General features: G+C 38.4%; 1 protein-coding gene across 2 annotated transcripts; it reads right to left on the bottom strand.

Moving 5' to 3' along the window:
- Positions 1-1361: 1361 nt before the first annotated feature.
- LOC144082152 (aryl-hydrocarbon-interacting protein-like 1) lies at positions 1362-18073 on the bottom strand. Of its 2 annotated transcripts, none has more exons than XM_077609045.1 (8): positions 17818-18073; positions 14567-14746; positions 14298-14486; positions 12383-12559; positions 10387-10528; positions 9882-10300; positions 3825-3969; positions 1362-1820 (listed from the first exon to the last, which is right to left on the bottom strand). In XM_077609045.1, exons 1-8 carry the CDS (start codon positions 17911-17913, stop codon positions 1465-1467), a joined length of 1704 nt encoding a protein of 567 aa, XP_077465171.1. In that variant the 5' UTR covers positions 17914-18073; the 3' UTR covers positions 1362-1464. The 2 variants fall into 2 exon arrangements, with proteins under 2 accessions (XP_077465171.1, XP_077465172.1); XM_077609046.1 differs by having other exon boundaries at positions 3825-3966; positions 17818-18070.
- Between the last annotated feature and the right edge of the window lie 298 nt (positions 18074-18371).

The raw sequence follows: 18371 nt of genomic DNA on the forward strand, positions 1-18371 counted from the left end.
CTTCCGGTGTGGTCTGTGTTCTACTAAAATTATCAAGTAATTTTTTTGGGGGGAGGTGTATGAAATTTTTTCATATTGTCCAACAGGTGCAAAAAGGTTCCCAAAAAATTCTAACATACACATTTTTATACAATATTTTGACTACCACGAATCAGTAATATAGATTTAATATTTTACAGTAATGAGTCTAAAATGTTTGTTTTTATTTCTACAAATAGGAATAAGAAAAATAATCTTTTATTGTTTTAAAGTTGGAAACACATTTATATATATAGTGTGTGTGTATGTATATATATATACACACACATGTATGTATATATATATATATATATATATATATATACACACACACACACATATATACACACACACACGTGTATATATATATATACATATATATACATATATATACATATATATACACATATATACACATATACATATACACACATATGTATACATATATATATATACATATATGTATACATATATATATATATGTATACATATATATGTATACATATACATGTATTCATATACATATATACATGTATACATATACATATATATGTATACGTATATATATATATATATACACACACATGTATATATATACATATATATATACACACATGTATATATATAAATATATATATACACATATATATATATACACATATATATACGTATATACATATACACATGTATATGTATACATATATATATGTATATGTATACATATATGTATACATATATATATGTATACATATACATATATACATGTATACATATACATATATACATGTATACATATACATGTATTCATATACATATATACATGTATACATATACATATATACATGTATACATATACATATATGTATATATATATATATATATACGTATACATATATATACGTATACATATATATATATATACGTATACATATATGTATACATATATATATATATATATACATATATGTATACATATATATATATATATATATATATATATATATATATATATATATATACACATATACATATTGTCTGTGTCCTTGTGCCCTACGATTGGCTGACCAGATTCAGGGTGTCCCATAGTTAGCTGGGATAGACTCCAGCACCCCACATGTGAGAATTAGCGGTTGGGAAATTGAATGAATGAATGCAAAATATGGACATGTGGGTTTTGAAATCTATACTATTTCACTATGTTCACGTATGACTCTCAAATATTAAACTTATGAGTTTCTCTGTGTGTCTGGGTTGGCTTACAGCTAAATCAACATGCACTTTGTGTTTGTTTGTTTTTTTTTTTTTTTTTCTTCTCACTCCCCACGGCTTTCAAAAAGCTTCATTTCTCACTCTCTTCTATTTGATCGACATGTTGTTGTGTTTGTTTGTCTGCTCCTGATTGGCATTTGACCTTCTGAGTGTTCTTATTTCACACCGTCTACACTATCACTCACTCGTGGGGGCCGCAGAACTGTCATTACCCGCGCCAATCTCGTTCTTACTCCATGTGTTTTCGTTATCGGATTCCGGTTCTTCGTCAACTCCATGGCTACGGCTTTGGTTGGCATCATCGGCGACCTCCTTTCCGGGCCCCCACTTTTCCCGCGTGGCGTCCCAGTAGGTCTTATTCTGGTGAGTGTGCCTGCTCCGGAGGTTCTCAACCAACTTCTTCAGCTCCTGGCGAACAAAGGGTTTTAACTGTGGATCCAACTTCTCCACGGCAGCCCAGTCCTGACGAGCTTCTTCTTCGTTGCACAAGGCAGTGTGCGCTCGGGCGCGCTGGTGGAGTAACTTGAAGTGGCCTAAGATGTACGAAAAAAATAAAATGGAGGCGTTTTCCGGTGACTCCCCCCGCTTTTGTATGTACGAATTATATTGAAGTATAAATATGATGTAATTATATTTGTGTGAAAAATTTGTCCCAGCTCTCTGCCATTGCACTGAATCATATTTTATATTAGTGTTAACACTGTATTTTAAACCTTGATGTAAGATTCTACATTTAATTATAATTGATCATGCTATTGATAATTTCAAACTCCTGTTAATTGAACTCATTGCATAATTTTGACAGCGTTAGAGGTCTAATTAATTTTAGTGATCAACCAATATATCGGCATTAGACATATATTGGTATCGGACCTTTTTTAATCAAACTGGCCGAAATGAAGAAATCAATTTAAAACTGGGTTATTTCGGCTAAGATGCAGCCACGCTTTTCCTTTCATTAATGTTCTATGACGTTCAGGGCTTTCATCATTATTATTATCTCTTTTACACATTTACTGCAAATGAATATCGTCTCCAAATATCAGCCTCCTTTAACTAGTACTAATAATCAGTATCGGTCCTAATAAACCCATATTGGTCGATCATGAATTTATTTAATGGTGCTATGAAATGTCAAAATTTAAAAAAAATACAAATGCTTAATATAATTTTACATGTAGAATTTGGCTTTCAAATCTGGCCATTTTTTTGCCATTTTATAGTTATCCCACCCAAAATGACGCGATAAGTTACACTCCCCTTTTCATTTCAATTCTGGTTGTGACATCACAACCTGAATTGATGATAATTTTTAGCTTTATTGTGCTGCCCTAGCTTGTAAATGTTGACAGAATGAGAGGATGGTGACATGGCAACAAAAGAATAGCACAACTATTGATAGCATGCTAGCATTCTGGTGTGATATTAAATTCTGTTCAAGATCATTTTTTTCTTTTGTGGGTGGGAAAAGGAAAACTAACTAGGATCTTTTTTCAATATGAAGCCTTTTCTGGTACTTTTTCATCTGGAGTTTTATCCCAAATATGGTTTGCTATCATTTTAACTTGATGTAGTACTTCATAGCACCTTTAAACTAGGTGGACTGTCTGTGATTTCTCATCTTTCATTGCCACTGATGGCGATAGATGTCCAATTCATTAAGACTGAACGAACAAATGTTTAATGGCTGCCAATGATTTAACTTTTTTTTTATGTCACGGATTCCCCAGGGCTTTATTAGCCTTGCTTCTGTTGCATTTTTTCATTATTTCAGAAGAATTATGTATTATTATTATTAATGTAATTACCTATTATTTTAGAAGAATTAAGTGTTTTGGTTACTTTAAGATTTCAGCTGTTATAAAAGTAGTTAGATAATGTGTGTGAGAGCATATTGTAGTCTATTTAGGAGTAATTAGTTTACTTTGTCAAGTATTTTAGTACATCTCAGGAATATTTAGATATAACTTTAGAGTATTTCAGTATATTTATAAATATTCAAGTTAAATTTCAGAATCTATTAAGCAGATTCATAAGTAACTTTTTGGACATATTGCAGTAGTGGATTGGAGTACAAAATATTTACATTTTCTTTTTTCAGCTGTATTTTAGAAAATAAAGCATATTTAGGTAACATTCCAGTCCAGGAGGCTTTAAATTTCACTGAAGATGTATTGCAGAATTGATGGTGGTATGTGGAAAGCCGAGTCATTTTAAAAAGTGAGGATGTTATTAAGTGACTACAAACTAAAGCAGTAGCATAATTAATGATTTGATTTTCAAATGAAATAAATAAAATAAGATTTCTGAACGCGGTGCCCACAGGTGTTTGCCAAGTGAACTGATAAGATGTCACTCAGCGAGATTGGGCAGCGCAGTGGGATGAAAGTAAACACAACGCTGCGGGCTAAGTGAGAAATGTTCATATTTTGACTCTAAAAAGGAAAAGTGTGTCACCGGAAAATAGACTTTTCTAGATGCAGTTCACATCAAAACGCCGATTGCACCCTGCCTCCTCTACAGGTTTTGCCTACTACCTTGATGGCTTTGCAGCATCCTGTCGTTGAGTTGCACCACTTCCTGATACTGTTGGAGCTCCAGCAAGCACTGGCTCAGGTTGAGTGTGAGTGGTAGGCGGACCTTCTCCAAAGATTCCCAGTCGTCGTTGCCTTGGCACACCTGCTAACAACAATTGAGAGCGTGTCAAGGGAAAGTAAAGATGGAGGAAATTGTTCGGTGGACCAACAGTATCAAAATTCCATAAGTAATTACATTATTGAATCTTTATATGCCACTCATTAAACACTGGCGGCCATTGACAGGACGAGCCAACCCATTTGACTGGGAAGTCTGGCAGCCTACATGTCAACGGATTCCGAAATAGATTATAGGGTCATATTAAAAAAATCAAATAATAAACATTATAATTAAGACCTACATTATTCGAGATTATATTTTGGGTCATGAAGGCCAGTTTTACACCAAATGTATAGTATAGTGTGGCTAGGTCTTTATGAAGGTTAGTTTTATTTAGATTAGTACAAAGGCCATTAAGAATTCAGGAAAGTAATAAAATAAGTGTTTAAATGTTATTATTTCAGGTTTGATTTATTTTTCAATATTAATTGTGAAATTAAATTATGTATAGAGTCACATTTTTTATTTCATCTATTTATCTCAACATTTACTAAATTTTAATCCTTTTTTGCTTTGTTATTTTTTAGATAATTAAAAAAAAATAGTTTAAATACATACTATAAATCCTGAAACACAAACATTTAAACATAAATCACCAAAAATTTGGATGATGCATTCAGTTGCATGAAATTAGAAAAAAAAGGTTTCTAATAGGCGGCCTGTCACCATCACATCGCTGTGCAGGCGTGTTATTTTTGGACCTGCTTCACGGCGCCTGCATACTTAAAAAGACACTGATGCGCCTTTGTAAGCACAACAATGACAACGACATGTACAAGAAACATGACTGAAATATTAAAGCACACCTCTGCAATTTAATGAGTAGGGAAAAGTTCTACCTTTAAGAAAATAACTAGAAATGTATATATATATGTTTTGACGAAAGTTTGGCGACACTCTTTTTCCTTGTCGACGATAATGTCAAATATTTATTCATCTTATTAGACGTGCTTCATAACTGAGCAAAGAATACCCCGAGATTTGGTACAAACGTAAAGCTGGCATGCAAAATGACTTGAATGGCTGGACATCGTAAGGCTTTTTCTTTAAAAAAAAGTGGTCTATGTAAAGTAAAGCTTTTATTTGTTTAAAAAATAAATACTATGTATATATAGTCAGGCTTTTTTCTTTAAAAATGACCATGTATATTAAGGGTTTTTATTAAAAAATGACCATGTATAGTAAGGCTTTTTTATTTAAAAAAAACGACCATGTACAGTAAAGCGTTTTTCTTAAAAGACGACATAGTATAGTAAGGCTTTTTTTCTTAAAAAATGACATAGTATTGTAAGGCTTTTTTCTTAAAAAACAACATAGTATAGGCTTTTTTCTTTAAAGACGACATAGTATAGTAAGGCTTATTTTCTTTAAAAACGACACAGTATAGTAAGGCTTTTTTGTCTTTAAAAACGACATAGTATAGTAAGGCTTTTTATTTACAAAAAAGACCATGTATAGTAAGGCTTTTTTCTTAAAAAATGACCATGTATAGTAAGGCTTTTTTTCTTAAAAAACGACATAGTATAGTAAGGCTTTTTTTCCAAAAAAAACGACATAGTATAGTATGGCTTTTTTCCCCTAAAAAAACGACATAGTATAGCGTGGCTTTTTTTCTTGAAAAACGACATAGTAGAGGAAGGCTTTTTCCCTAAAAAACGACATAGTATAGTATGGCTTTTCCCCCTAAAAAACGACATAGTATAGTATGGCTTTTTTCCTTTAAAAAACGACATAGTATTGTATGGCTTTTTTTTCTTAAAAAACGACATAGTATAGTAAGGCTTTTTTTCTTAAAAAACAACATAGTATAGTATGGCTTTTCCCCCCTAAAAAACGACATAGTATAGCATGGCTTTTTTTCTTGAAAAACGACATAGTAGAGGAAGGCTTTTTCCCTAAAAAACGACATAGTATAGTATGGCTTTCCCCCCTAAAAAACGACATAGTATAGTATGGCTTTTTTCCTTTAAAAAACGACATAGTATAGTAAGGCTTTTTTTCCTAAAAAACGACATAGTATAGCATGGCTTTTTTTCTTGAAAAACGACATAGTAGAGGAAGCCTTTTTTTCTTAAAAAACGATATTGTATAGTAAGGCTTCTTTTCTTAAAAAACGACATAGTATAGTAAGGCTTTTTTTCTTAAAAAAATGACATAACAAGTAAGGCTAAGAGAGTCGGAGAATAAATCTGACTTCTGATTCTTCACCTTCTAGTTGTTGCTGTGGTCCACTGGCAAAATCATTGGGTCAGAACTTGAGGTGGGAATCAGGAGTGAGTTCAATTCCACTCGTTGCAATTCTCAAATTGTTTATTGAGGTAATGAAAAGGATAAATACAACTTCCAACTTTACTGTGGTGCAGTGGCAAAGACAATGAGTCAGAATTTCAGGTGGACTCAAGTTCAAATCAGAAGTGAGTTTGATTTCACTCTTTGCAATTCTCAAATTGTTTATTGAGGTAATGAAAAGGATAAATACAACTTCCAACTTTACTGTGGTGCAGTGGCAAAGACAATGAGTCAGAATTTCAGGTGGACTCAAGTTCAAATCAGAAGTGAGTTTGATTTCACTCTTTGCAATTCTCAAATTGTTTATTGAGGTAATGAAAAGGATAAATATAACTTCCAATCACATAATTTCAGAAGACACTGTGGTCCAGTGGCAAGAACAATGGGTTGAAGTTGAAGTTGGACACAAGTTCAAATCTGGAGTGAGTTCAAGTCCACTCTTTGCAAATCTCAAATTGTTTATTGAGGTGATGAAAATGATAAATATAACTTCCAATCATCTCATTTCAGAAATCACTGTGGTCCAGTGGCAAAGACAATGGGTCAGACAGACCTCAAGTTAGTGGATTTGACTGCCACGTGGGAAATGGGGTTCGAATCCCGCTCTCGTTTGACTAATCACTACACTAGTAGTTCAGTAAATGGGTAATCGTTTTTTCATTCAAATAAAGACTTAGTCATTTTTTTCAGCAAAACAATATTTCCGGTCAGCCTTCGGCTGACTGTCGACACCATACAGTTGTTGACTGGCGACACCGGGACGTGAACCCTCGACACCCATGTCGCAACAGGTGACTGACCCACTACACCACGAGGCGGCCCGCCAATACATGATTGGAAGTTATATTTATCCTTTTCATTACCTCAATAAACAATTTGAGAATTGCAAAGAGTGGAATTGAATTCACTCCAGATTTGAACTTGTGTTAAACTTCCATTTCAACCCATTGTCTTTGCCACTGGACCACAGTGACTTCTGAAATGATGTGATTGGAAGTTATATCTATCCTTTTCATTACCTCAATAAACAATTTGAGAATTGCAAAGAGAGGAATTGAACTCATTCCTGATTTGAACTTGAGTCCACCTGAAGTTCTGACCCATTGTCTTTGCCACTGGACCACAGTGACTTCTGAAATGATGTGATTGGAAGTTATATCTATTCTTTTCATTACCTCAATAAACAATTTGAGAATTGCAAAGAGTGGAATTGAACTCACTCCTGATTTGAACTTGAGTCCACCTGAAGTTCTGACCCATTGTCTTTGCAACTGGACCACAGTGACTTCTGAAATGAAGTGATTGGAAGTTATATTTATCCTTTTCATTACCTCAATAAACAATTTGTGAATTGCAAAGAGTGGAATTGAACTAACTCCTGATTCCCACCTCAAGTTCTGAACCAATATTTTTGCCACTGGACCACAGCAATAACTAGGAGAAGAATCAGAAGTCAGATTTATTCTCCGACTTTCTTAGCCTTACTATACTATGTCGATTTTTTAAAGAAAAAAGCCTTACTATATACAGACGCTCCCCTACTTACGAACATTCAACTTACGAACAACGGTACATACGAACATGTCTGCAAATTGCATTTAAGTCCAAAAATGTTCGCAAGTCCAATTTTGTATTTCGCGCCTTTTTCGGAGTAGTACTTCTTTCCGTCGCTAATACCGACGCCTGGCGCTGTGAGAGCTCAGCTCACCCAGCATCTACCTTCTTCTTCGTTGCAATGCGAAAGTGCGTGAATGTATCTCCAGTGTGCAAAGAACCTTTTTCATTTGTATCATTAAATATCTCATGCATCCAATATTGAATATGGTTGGTAAAAAGCTAAAGGCTTCTATTGAGGGAGTTGCAAGGAAGAGGCAAGCCATTTCATTTGAAACGAGTGGCAATAATAACGAAGCTTGATGCGCGTGAGAGTGGTGAGCGTTTCACGGGCATTGAATCGTTCGACCGTCAGTACCATTTATAAACAGAAAGATCGAGCAGCAGGACCCAAATATTGAACGTTGCACAAAGTTTGCAAATCAATTGAATGATGCCATACAGTGCTACCGCATCATTTATGATGAAAAAAAAGAAGAAAACTGTGCAATCGTCATTAGGTCGCTTCTTTTGGCCAGTTTCTAATACATAAATCTCTCTCTCTCTACAGTACTGTACATATTCTCTCCATTTTATTAAAAAAAAAATTTTCAGTATAAACCAATGCGTGTTACTTATACAAGCCTTAAACATACAAATGCACTTATATAAACCTTCAATATACTTATATCGGCCTTAAACATAAATTATAATACAAAATATAGCACTGAATCAACTTACAAACAAATTCAACTTATGAACAATCGCTCGGAACCAATTGCGTTCGTAAGTAGGGGAGCGTCTGTATTAAATAAATGATCGCATTTTTGCAGCATTTTTAACCTGTCCATGTCAGTTGCTGAGTCACAGAAAATAAAAATCTGAATTTCTTTGTAGACTGAAGAGGTTTAAATGTGCCACATGGGACTTAAGTCTTCTATTGTGGTTGTTTCTAGAGGAAGTTATGACAGAGTTCTGTTCCGACACTGGGGAGATAACCCAGATTTCCAAATTGGATTTCACTGTAAAGTTCAAAATTACATCAAAATACTATAAAACTATTTTTTTTTAAAAAGGTCGTTAGCACGTTCACCTCACAGTTCAGATTGAGGGGTCAATCCCCTGTGGCTTCTGACCTTCCTGTGCACCTTCCACGTGGTTGAGTGATTAGCACGTCGGCCTTATATGTAGTTCTGGGATTGAATTTTTGATCGCAAGTGGGTGTTTGCATATTGTCCCAGAGCTTGCGTGGGTTTTCTCAGGGTACTTTGGTTTCCTCCCGTATTCCAAAAACATGCATGTTAGGCTGGTTGAATACTCTAAATTGTGCCTAGATATGAATGTGAGTGTGAATGGTTGGTTGTCTGTCTTCTTGTGCCCTATGATTGGCTAGCAACCAATTCAGGGTGTCCCCCGCCTGGTGCCCATAATCAGTGCTCAACACATCAACATTGCAACATGAAGCATACATGCAACCCGATTCGTTACATTACCTTATTTTTTTTTGCTGACGTGGACCGGAAGTTGTTTGACTTTTAGCTACATAAGGTTGTGTGACCACAAAACTGCATTTGGTCACAAGTGAGGGGCTTTGGGGAATAGTCTGAATGCAGCATATCTTTACTCGATACCTCCCTCTGCTTTCTGTATTTGTTTTATGATGCTAAGAAGAGACACATTTCCTCTTTGGGGCCATCATGTGAAAAAAGGAGGATAAACAAAGGCAAAGATCCTCCCAGCAGAAAATAAACACTAAAGTGCATGGTTTTTGGTTGAGTTCATGGAAACCCTAGAACTTCCTGTGTTGTTTTGTTAATTCAGGAAAGAATTTTTGCAGAGGATAGAGCGAAAAGAACAATAGACAGAAGAACTACAAATAATGTCATTAAATGAATATGCTACCTAATACGAATAGCATTGTTGTCTACTTTTACCAAGGGGGCACTATGAGAGGATGGCCATTTTTGCGGCATATTGAACTTTAGCCAAACTCAAATTTTGACTGCAACACCAACCTTATTTTGAAGCACATCCACGTAGTCCAAGGCCTCCTTGAACTTGCTGGAAGCTTCCCAGAAGCGTTTTTCTTTCACCAGGATGTTTCCCTGCTCCTGAAGGAGCATCACGAGACGTAACATTTTCTGCCAGTCCTTCCCCTCCGTCTTATCACCCTCATCTTGGCCAATTTCCCTCTCCCCTTCTTCGTCCACCTTCTCCTCGGTTTCACCCTTGGCATCCAGCTTGTTCCAGTAGGCCTCTTTCTCCTGCCAGTACTTCTCTTTTATTCGCTCTGAGAAGGCCCTGAGTTCTCGCTGGACCAGCAACGCCAATGTGGCGTCCAAGTGGGCCACCATGTTGAAATCCCTCTGCGCCTCTTTTTCATTCCACACGGCAGCATGCGCTTTTGCTCGCTTGTAGTAACCCTTCACGCAGTCTGCAGAGAACACAAAAGTCAATATTAGCTTGAAACTGGATTGCAGAAACGCGGGTTAAAAAAAAATAGACTTTTGCGAGCCTCACCTTTGTGTTTGTCCAGCAGTTCGTCGGCGTGCTCGATAACTTCGTAATACTCTTGCAATTCCAGCATGCACTGGCAGTAGTTCAACTCCAGAGGGACGATCATGCGGCCCAAGTTGATGTAGTCAACGTCACCTGGCATCTCCTGAACTCATGAGAGGACAAAGAAAGTTGTTTTGTCACTACACCACACCATATTTTGATGTGAGCAGGCAGCGCTGATGAAAACCTTAGTTCAGGGGAGGGCAAACAATCTATTCCACAAAGGGCCACAGTGGGTGCAGGTTTTCATTCCAACCCATAGAGAGGGCACCTTTTCACCAATCTGGTGACCTACAAGTGCAATCAGTGGATTGCAGTCAGGTGCTTCTTGTTTTCTGCAGAAATCTTATTGGTTAAACTCTCTGTGCTGGATCGGTTGGAACAAAAACCTGCACCCACGGTGGCCCTCGATAAGATTTTTTAAATTAATGATTAAAAGAAACTAAAATTTGGAGGCGACATTTCGGAGTTGAAATCTACCCTGAAAATATAAAATTAAAGCTTTCATTGTAAATGTATTCCAAAATACATTATAATACAATAACATAAGCACTAATGTACAAAAAAATCTGCTGCGAACAAATTGCAACAGTGTTTAAATGAAGAACGAAAATAGTACACTGGAGAAAAAAGGAAAGGCAACCTTGAGTTGATAACTTGAGTAATGTCACAAGAAACATCAACAGGTCATTGGAGAAGTTATTTATCTGCCTACAGTGCAAAAGTAGACGTGGCACAATATTGATTGAAGTCGGGGGTTTTATTCTAATACTATATTCAATATTCTTACAACAACATAAAAGAAATAGAAAATCGTGTGTTGCCTTGACTTGCGAGTAAAAGACTTTTCTGAAAACCCGGCAGTGCGTCTTAAATTCCGATGCACTATATATATGGATACATATTGGTTAATCATTGTATGAAATTCCCTTTAGCACAGCTCCATCTAGTTGATGTATAACAACTTCCAACCACTACTACTACAGCTCCATGAGGGAACCCCCTACTACTACTACCACAGCCCCATCTAGTGGATGTATAACACAATCAATAAAATTTAAAATAGGCCATTCATGGAAGGTGCGCTTTATACTCCAGTGTGCCTCATAGTGCGGAAAATAGGGTACCGTATTTTCACGACTATAAGGCGCACATAAAATTCTTAAATTTTCTCCAAAATAGACAGGGCGCCTTATAATCCAGTGCGCTTTACATATGGACCAATACTAAAATTGTTATCACGATAAAATAAATTAATCAGTTGATAAGGTACACCATCCTCTACAGCTCTCATAACTACGGCAAGCAGCCCCCGACTCGACTATTTTCCCCGTAGAAAAAGTACTGCGCAGTGACTGCTGGGATATATAGTTCTTTTGTCAATACACCCAATGGATTGTGGCCTGGACATCGACATCAACACAGCTTTACGAAGCGTGGCAGGCAGCACCGGAATAGTTACGCTAGCTACTAGCTAGCTACTATTTGCGAATGGATTGTGGCCGCCTGGACGAACGTAAAAAACTCAGCGTTTTCGATGAACCATTTGGACAATTGTTCAATTCGGACACAGAAAATGAGGACTTTAATGAATTTGTGGGTGATGATGACGTGAGTACATTGTAAAATGGCTAAATAAAGTACAACCGAACTCAGTTTTGCTTCCGTTGCCTTTTTAAAAACGTGTTTTTAGCATGTGTCCATATGTTTAAGCTGGTGTATGTTTTGCCATGCCTGGCTGCGTTTTTAAAAACGGTGCGTCCTTTGTGTGTGTCAAATACAGAAATAGCACTCGTTACTGATACTGCGGCTTAAAATATGATGCGCCATATAGTCGTGAAAATACGGTACTTGATTCACAAAATTTGCTCATCATCAATTCACCTGTATATCCTTGAATTGGAAAGCTTTGTGGATTTGTCAAGTCGCACATCGTTACGAATTGGCAAATGCTCACCCGTGACTGGACGGTTTTAAGCAGCAATACAGCCTCCTTGTACTGACTGGCTGCCTCCCGGAACTGCCTTTGCTTGACTAGCGTATTCCCCCGCGCATGAAGAAGGGGCACCGTGCCTAGTTTCTCATCCTTCTCCATCATCCAGGACTCCCTGTAATAGGACATAGGGTCTCCCACCTGGAAAGTCAACGGGGGGTTCACTGTAACAATCAATTTAACATTTAAAAATACATCACAAAGATGTTTGTTTCCTTATAAGAAGTGTTGTTGGAAGACTACAATTGTTTCTATGTATGCCATCAACTGTGATTTTTGAAGATTTTTTTTTTCCAGATCAAGTCACCGCTGAATAAAACAGCAGGAGAGCAGAGAAGAAAATACTAAAGAGGAACACAAGAATCGTCATCTGAAACATGATAAGGAATGTGAAACTTTTGTTTTGGATGCTGCTGTTGTCAGGCCCCTGGTGGGTTGACTTCAAAGCAGAGTTTGGAGGCAGAGAGTGGCGTTGCTTCAGTTTTTGTCAATGCAGTCAGTGATTGGTGATGGGGTGTCCCATGCAGAAAAGGCTTGTTGAAGTGGAAACGAGATCGCGTCAACCGAATGAGGAAATGCTCCGCTAGGATTCTTTTCTCTCTTTTTATGTGGGATATTTTGGATATTCTCCTTTTTTTATAACTCATTTTGTGTCATTGACAGTAATAGACGTTCAATCCAGACCAAATAAATTGGACCTCTATCTCACTGAGTTGATAGGCAGAGAAAGTCTAGCGCCTCAAAATTGGTTTGGAAATGTAAAACTTGCATTGCTGCCTCGTGGTGTAGAGGTTCACTTGCCTGGCGTCGGTACAGGCAGGCGTAGGCTCGATTCCCGCTGGCGGTGGTATGATTGTGAGTGCGAATGGTTGTTTGTCTCTCTGTGTACCCTACGACTCACTGGCAGCCAGTTTGGGATGTAGTCTAAGTTTTGCCCCGAGTCAGCTGGGTTAGGCTCCAGCAACCCCCACTACACTTTTGAGGATGTGCGCTATGGAAGATGAATGAATTTTTCATTTTCTTACATTGCTGTGTGAGGCTGAAATTATGTTTTTGATATGATTGAAATTAAAAATTAACCTTTTTTTTACAAATCACTTATGTACGGACAAATAGGTTTAAGGAGAGGTAAGTGATCCGCTCAGGGGGTGATGCGATGTATCCATCACGGCAGAATGCCAAATTACGAGTCTGAAATTATTTTCACTTATTTGGCTCTTTTACCGGGAAAACGCACCTTATGGAGAAGCACCACCAATTTCGTCATACGCAGTTTCTGGGTATGATGACAATTAGGCTTTTGTCGAGTCAATGATGATGACAAAGCCTATGTCCAATTATATTATATTATATTATAAGATTTTGTATTTTATAAAATTGTTCAATATTTTATTTTATTAGAATTACCTCCTGTTATGAATTTTTAATGTTTTTACTGGCAATTTTGACCTAAATGTTTACACTTTTAGCAGTTAGGATTTCGAGGATAAAAACAATCAATAATAAAATTGAATATATTAAACAATACCTTCAATTTTATTATTATTGGTAGTCACCTGATGGTGTGTGTAGTGGTTCACTTGCCTAACTTCAGTGCGGGCATTCGTAGGATCGATTCCCGGTCTGTGGCGGTATGATTTTGAGTGCGAATGGTCATCTGTCTCTCTGTGTGCCCTACGACTAACTAGTGACCAGTCTAGGTGTAGTCTGCCTATCGCCCAAAGTTAGCTGGGATAGGCTCCAGCCACTTCCGCAACCTTTACGAGGATGCATGTTACAGAGGAAGAATGAATGAATTGCCATGTTCTTCAGTGGGATTGTATAAGCATTTCCCCTTTTCCATAAGGCATGACATTATTTTGAAGGATTGTGTCATCACCTGGAGCAGCTCCATGATGAAGACAAGAGGCTGTGGTGTTCTCATAAGCTCATCCAGCTCCGGGAATCCAGTAGAGTGATAGTGGAAGAGATTCCCCATTCCACACGTGTGCCTCTGGCCCTCCAAAGGGTCTTTGCCTTGAGCGATTAGCCGCATTCCCTTTGACACAATGGGGTACAAACCTGTGTGCTGAAAACAAAAGAAGCTTTGTTCAGTGCGGCGCAAGGTGATGCCTGGCGCATCAACATGAACCGCACGCTGCCACTTACAATGGCGTCGCACCAGAACTCAGCCACCTCTCCCACACGCATGGACATGAGCAGCGTCTCCCACACTTCCATCTTGAACATCTTTCCCACAAAGATCTCGGCCGGCCTGCCGGCCAGTCGGCTGTCATCCACCACAGTGCGGTCAAAGTTATCCAACAGCGTCTGGAAATGAAAAACCAGCTGGCGTGCCAGCAGATGACATGTCACAGTTAATGATGTTGACATACAACAGCTGAGAAATTACAGGCAAAGCCCAGCTGGCTTCCAAATCGCCCAGTAAAATGTATTTCATATTGATTCATTCATTCATTTTCCATCCCGCTCATCTTCACAAGGGTTGCGGGGGGTTATTGCAGCCTATCCCAGGTAACTACGGGCATCAGCTGGGGGACACACTGAATTGGTGGCCAATCACAGAGCACAAGGAGAAAGATAACCACTCACTCTCACACTCATACCTAGGGGCAATTTAGTGTGTTCAACCAACCTACCCTGCATGTCTTTGGGATGTGGGAGGAAAGCGGAATACCCAGAGAAAACCTACACAAGCCCAGCGAGAACATGCAAATTCCCCACAGTGAGGACCGACCTGAAATCGAACCCTCAACCCCAGAACCGTGAGGCCGACGCACTAAACACACAGCCGCCGGCAGCCCACTGTGTGATATTTACAACAAAACATAATCAGCTCAATAATTTTGAAGTTTAAAATAAGCTATACTGGACTATAAATCACAGCAGCAGTTCATAGAATGAAAATTATATATATACGTGTGCGGACTGCACACTAGAATGGTAGCCAGTCAGTCATAGGGCACACGTAGAGACAGACAACCATTCGTACTCACAATCACACTCCCAGCGAGCGGGAATCGATTCCACATTTGCCCGCACTGATGTCAGGGGTGTGAGCCACAACACCATCAGCTGGCTTTTTTTTTGTTAAAAATACATGTATTCTTTCATTTTTCTAATTCTAAATCTTTCATTAGGGACTACAGAAATTGTATCAAAAAAAAAAACCTCAAGTCAATGTCAGTCCCATGATTTACTTTTGTAGGCCACACAAAGTGACATGGTGGGCCTTAACTGGCCCCCAGGCCTAGAGTTTGTTTACCAATGGGAAAAGTAACAGCAGGTAGGTCACAAGCACACACACATGCATATACACACACACACACACACACACACACACGTCGGCACACAGTAGTGGAAATCCAGGCTGGCACGGTCATGGAAAATGTTTGTGAGTGTGTCTAGGCGAAGTGCCAAATGTTGGATGTGACCAGAATAATGAAAACTGCATTTAAAAAAAGAACAGAAACACCACAGACCCTGAGAGACAAACACAAACGGCTGCCATTAAACGTGTTGTAATTTGCTTGACCAAATGTTTGCTGGAGTGTGAGCGCCAAGACGCCAAACAATCCCCCAATGTCCTGAATATTTTAACACCAGGCTTAGTGAAAGCAAGTAAATGAAAGGCAGCACGAGATGTTTGACGTAAAGCTGTTTTTTGCTTTGATGTCCATTAATTTCTTTATTTTACAGTTTTTTTCTGTTAGATTTCAAGACGGTTAGAGCCCCGGAAAATACTGGGTTCCAGGTAGAAGCGCACCCTTTTGGGCCGGAAAAAAAATACAAAAATAGACAAATTTAAATTTCGCAATGGATTGGACGTCTAGCCCCGTAAATTGCTCTGAAAGATGAGCATTCACAGACAGTCCTCACACTTTAAATGAGTGACAGGAATTTTAAAATTGTTGCAATTTTTGTGTATTATTATAAACCACAATACAATAGCACATTATCCTGAAGGACAGTTTTAACAAACAAATAAATACATCACAATTCAGTTCAATGGGCAGCCTGGCGGATGAGTGGTTAGCGCATCAGTCTCACAGTGGGGGGCCCTGGGTTCAAATCCAGGTCGGTCCACCTGTGTGGAGTTTGCATGTTCTCCCCGGGCCTGTGTGGGTTTTCTATGGGTACTCCAGTTTCCTCCCACATTCCAAAGACATGCATGGAAGGCTAAATGGACACTCAAAATTCCCCGTAGGTATGAGTGTGAGCGTCAGTGTCTCCTCGTTCCCTGCGATTGGCTGGCCACCAATTCAGGGTGTCCCCCACTTCTAGCCCAGAGTCAGCTGGGATAGGCTCCAGCACCCCCACGTCCCTAGTGAGGATAAAGCGGTTCAGAAAATGAGATGAGATGAGATCTTGCACAATTTGCATCTGAAATGCAGTTAGAAGTTTAAAATGCCTAAAACCATCCAGGTTCCGATGAATTCCTAAAAGTTAAATGAAAACACAATGTAGAACATGATTTCATACTAATATATTACACCAGTTAGATCTGAACGGTAGTTACAATCATTCATTAATATTCCTTACCGCTCATCCTCTTAAGGGTTGCTGGAGCATATCCGAGCTGACCTCAGGCAAAGGACAGACTACACCCTAGACTGGTTGCCAGCCAGCCATAGGGCACGCAGAGAGACAGTCAAACATTCACACTCACAATCATACCGCCACGAGCGGGAATCGATCCCGTGCCTGCCCGCATCGAAGTCAGGCGAGTGAATCTCTACACCAGGGGTGTCAGACTAGGGTTGGTTCGCGGGCCGACGTCAACTCGATTTCATGTGGGCCGGACCATTTTAGATAAAATTAGATAGACTTTTTATAAATGGATTAAAAGCCTTGAATATTCTGTTTTTTTTAATAGATCTAAAACAATGTTTGTTTTAGCTTTTTTAATATATTTTTAGATTTTACAAAATTATTTTTGAACTAAAAACACAGAAAAAATAGATTGAAAAAATACAATTATTGATTTAAAAGGGGGAAAATCTGGAAATTTAATATACATCTATACTCTTCATTTTAATTTGATCCTAAAACAAAAAGTCGGCACTCATGATTTACTTTCCCGGGCCACACAAAATGATGCAGCGGGCCAGATTTGGCCCCCGGGCCGCCACTTTGACACATGTGCTCTACACATGTGCGGCCTTAGTTACAATCAACGAAAGAAAAGAAAGATGAAGAAAAAAAGGAAAAACTAGATTTCCGCCTTTTGTGCGTAAAATTATTTTAGTATTATAGCCGTATAAAATGCATAAACCGGCCAGACTTCCAATGAAAATTGCCGATTTATCTTAATATAATTGGGTAAACGGCATTTAGAAATAAGAGAAAAAAGTTTTATTCTAACAAGCTTCGTATTCTGCAAGTCATGTGACTTATACCTTTGTCCCAGGTGGGAAGTGAGGCAGTGGGCCAGTGCCTCCGGCCAGAATCTTCTTTTTAACCCCCGGATGATTGAGAAGGTATGTCTCCTCCATTGTTCTCCTATTCCTCTTCTCCTGATTTATTTGGCTCTGAGATGAGAGCAGCGTCCGGCCGCTTGATCTCTGACAGATGGCAGGATTAGGCCAAACCGTGGCAAGGTGGCCACCTTAATCAGAACGGCTAATCCCTGGCCAGCTCCTACCATTGGCGGGTGAATCCCTGCAAGAGGATGAGTTCAGGTGACTTTCACACAGCCAAAGATCCTTCGAGAAGCGAACGTAATCCTACTGAAGGAAGGGGAAAATACCGTAACATTTGGTAGCTTAATGCTCATTGAAGCTGTTTTTGAATTTTGAGGTGGTATTCTTTTGCTTTATTTAATTTACTTCTTTAACCATATTTAACTTTTTTCATTGTATACCATTTTTCTCTGAAAATATGATGTAAAAAAACTCGTTTTTTTTTTATTCAAACCCAGAACCTCAGGACTGTGAGGCCGACGCGCTAACCA

This window comes from Stigmatopora argus, chromosome 9, assembly GCF_051989625.1.
Source record: "Stigmatopora argus isolate UIUO_Sarg chromosome 9, RoL_Sarg_1.0, whole genome shotgun sequence".
In the NCBI taxonomy this organism is placed as follows: Eukaryota; Metazoa; Chordata; class Actinopteri; order Syngnathiformes; family Syngnathidae; genus Stigmatopora; species Stigmatopora argus.

Coding starts and splice junctions, on each gene's coding strand:
- LOC144082152 (XM_077609045.1), bottom strand. CDS start 17,913: ATGGAGGAGACATACCTTCTCAATCATCCGGGGGTTAAAAAGAAGATT. Junction 12,560..14,297: donor TCATCATGGAGCTGCTCCAG/GTGATGACACAA, acceptor TTGACTTTCCAG/GTGGGAGACCCTATGTCCTA. Junction 3,970..9,881: donor TGGATGTGCTTCAAAATAAG/GTTGGTGTTGCA, acceptor AATTGTTGTTAG/CAGGTGTGCCAAGGCAACGA.